The following is a 2,530-nucleotide window of genomic DNA, read 5'->3' as shown; positions in this document are numbered from 1 at the left end:
GCAATTGCAAAAAAAAAGGTTTGTTATTGTTTTTGTTGTTCAGTGGATGCCTGTTTGGTTTGTTCACACCCTACGTTACGATAAGCGGCATTTTAAATGCATAAGAACATATTATGGAATAGTCTAAAATTCGCGTTTTACTTACATATGTATAATAATAAACATCATCACATACATTTTTGAAATAAAATTATTTTGATTTCTTACATTTTGTAATAATTAATTAATATGGCATAAGGTTCTTATCTAAGGTTTAGGGTATATGTAAAATCATGATAACCGACATTGTTTTTTCCCGCGCAATTTTTATTACTAATGTTTGTATGTCATGTGCAGTCGAGAGAAATAACAATAGTGATGTATATTTAACTAACATGGTAAAAGCGATACCGACATTGACTACATTTAAAGAGGATAAAAATATTATTATCTTCCTTATAGGAACCAGTTCTATGTAATTTGGGTTCCTCGTCAAAGTCTTTATGACGTAATGAAAAACTCTGGCTGTGATAAATTTAATGACAAATTTGAATTTTTAAAAGAGCAATTGAAAAAGCGTATTGAGCTATCTGATGAATTTATAAAAGAGTTTGATGACAGGATAAAAACCTTTATTAGTCAATTTAAAATTCGTTGGAGCAGAGCCAATAGGCATGAAGAGCGTTTCCTTAGAATAAACCAAAGTTGGCTGGATTCTTCGATAGGTTTCACCCATCCACAAGGAATGAAACGTGGCCGCAAAGAACTTTCATTTGAAGAATCAAAACGAAGCAAAAAAGTAAATTTTTAAGAGATAGTGTGCCTTTGCCTTTATTAGCTTATGCTGCATAAATGAGTTTTAGAGCTTCAGGGCAAGTGGAAGCGTCAAAAATAGTGAAAGAGGTTGCAAGTTCACCAACGAGAGCGAAAAAATTTCATAAAAGTATTGCCAAATCATCACTATCACAGCAAATGTCCAAAGAAGACGCTTTATTTGTTTTGGTGGAAGCAAAGTTATCTCGACAACAGTACAATGTTATAAGGCAATCTGCTCCAGATAGGTTTCCTTGCTATTCATATGTCCAATCAGCAAAAAACGATTGTTATCCTAGACGTGAGAGCATGCATTTTTGCGAGATTTCAGCACAAGTAAGCTTGCAAGCCCTTTTAGACCATACCACTGAGCGTATAACTTTAGCCCAAAATAACGTAATTAAAACATTGAACGATGATTAAATGACGAATTTATGCTTGTACACTAAGTGGGGATTCGATGGAAGCTCTGGACACAGCTCACATAAGCAAGCGTACCATAATCCGGCTGCAAATGATTCATCAGTTTTCATCACCTGTATTGTTCCAAACAGGTTGATTTGTGGAAGCAAAATTATGTGGCAAAATCCGCGCCTAGCTTCTGCCAGGTTCTGCAGGCCTTTAAAAATTGAATTTGTAAAAGAGTCCACAGCTGTTTCTAGAACTGAAAACGAAAGAGTTGGTATAGAAATACGAAATCTTTTAAATTCGGTTATACCTTATGGAAATAAATATTTGGAAGTTAAACACAATTTAATTTTATCTATGCAAGTATGCAACGCAGTAACAGAAACAACATCTACACAAAAATGTTATTTATGTGGAGCTAGCTCGAAAGATTTTAATAAAATTGATGAAATGGTGAAGAAAGTTGTAAAAACAGAAAATTTACAATTTGGGCTTTCAATACTTCATGGGTGGATTAGGTTCTTTGAATTTCTTCTCCACTTATATAAATTGTCTATAAAAAAGTGGCAAGCTCGAACAGAAAGCGAGAAACTATTAGTTTCGGAAAATAAAGCACGGATTCAAAAAGGATTTAAAGATAAAATTGGTCTGATTGTAGACCAACCGAAACCTGGCTTTGGGAATTCTAACGATGGCAATACAGCTAGACGTTTCTTTCATAATCCCGAGATGTCAGCAGCAATTACTAAAGTTGACATAAATTTGATTAAAAAGATGCATACAATACTCGCAGTTGTTTCTAGTGGGCACGATATTGAGGTACAGAAGTTTCGTGACTACGCTTTAAATACAGCAAAATATTTCGTTAAATGTTATCCTTGGTATAACATGCCTCCAACACTTCACAAATATTTTATCCATGGACCAGAGTTAATATCGCACGCTATGTTGCCAATCGGACAATTATCAGAAGAAGCTCAGGAAGCTCGAAACAAAGATTTTAAGAATTTTAGAGAACATTTTTCTCGCAAATGCAGCAGAAAAAAAGCAAATGAAGACATATTTAACAGACTTTTAATCAGTTCTGACCCCGTTATATCAACAACAAGAAAATTACCAAAAAAAAGTGCAGGATTTACCCGAAGAAGCATTAGAGTTGATCGTGATAGAGAGTGGCAATAATAATGAAGTTGATGATGACGATGATGATGAAGGCGATGATAAAAATTCAAGCGAAGACGACAATGATCATGAATATGATTATAGTGATCAAGAAACAGTTTATATATTTTAAATAAAATTTGAAGCTTAAAAAAATTAAAAATTTAGA

At 33.6% G+C, this 2,530-nt stretch overlaps 1 protein-coding gene across 1 annotated transcript; it reads left to right on the top strand.

Annotated features, from left to right (window-relative positions):
• The first annotated feature begins 200 nt into the window (after window positions 1-200).
• LOC120779423 lies at window positions 201-2,530 on the top strand. Its single transcript, XM_040111621.1, has one exon. The coding sequence runs from the start codon at window positions 1,216-1,218 to the stop codon at window positions 2,380-2,382; it is 1,167 nt and encodes a 388-aa protein (XP_039967555.1). The 5' UTR covers window positions 201-1,215; the 3' UTR covers window positions 2,383-2,530.

This window comes from Bactrocera tryoni, unplaced genomic scaffold (assembly GCF_016617805.1).
Source record: "Bactrocera tryoni isolate S06 unplaced genomic scaffold, CSIRO_BtryS06_freeze2 scaffold_11, whole genome shotgun sequence".
Taxonomy (NCBI): Eukaryota; Metazoa; Arthropoda; class Insecta; order Diptera; family Tephritidae; genus Bactrocera; species Bactrocera tryoni.
Note: the sequence above shows the minus strand (reverse complement) of the source record. Positions and strands in the feature narration are given on the sequence as shown.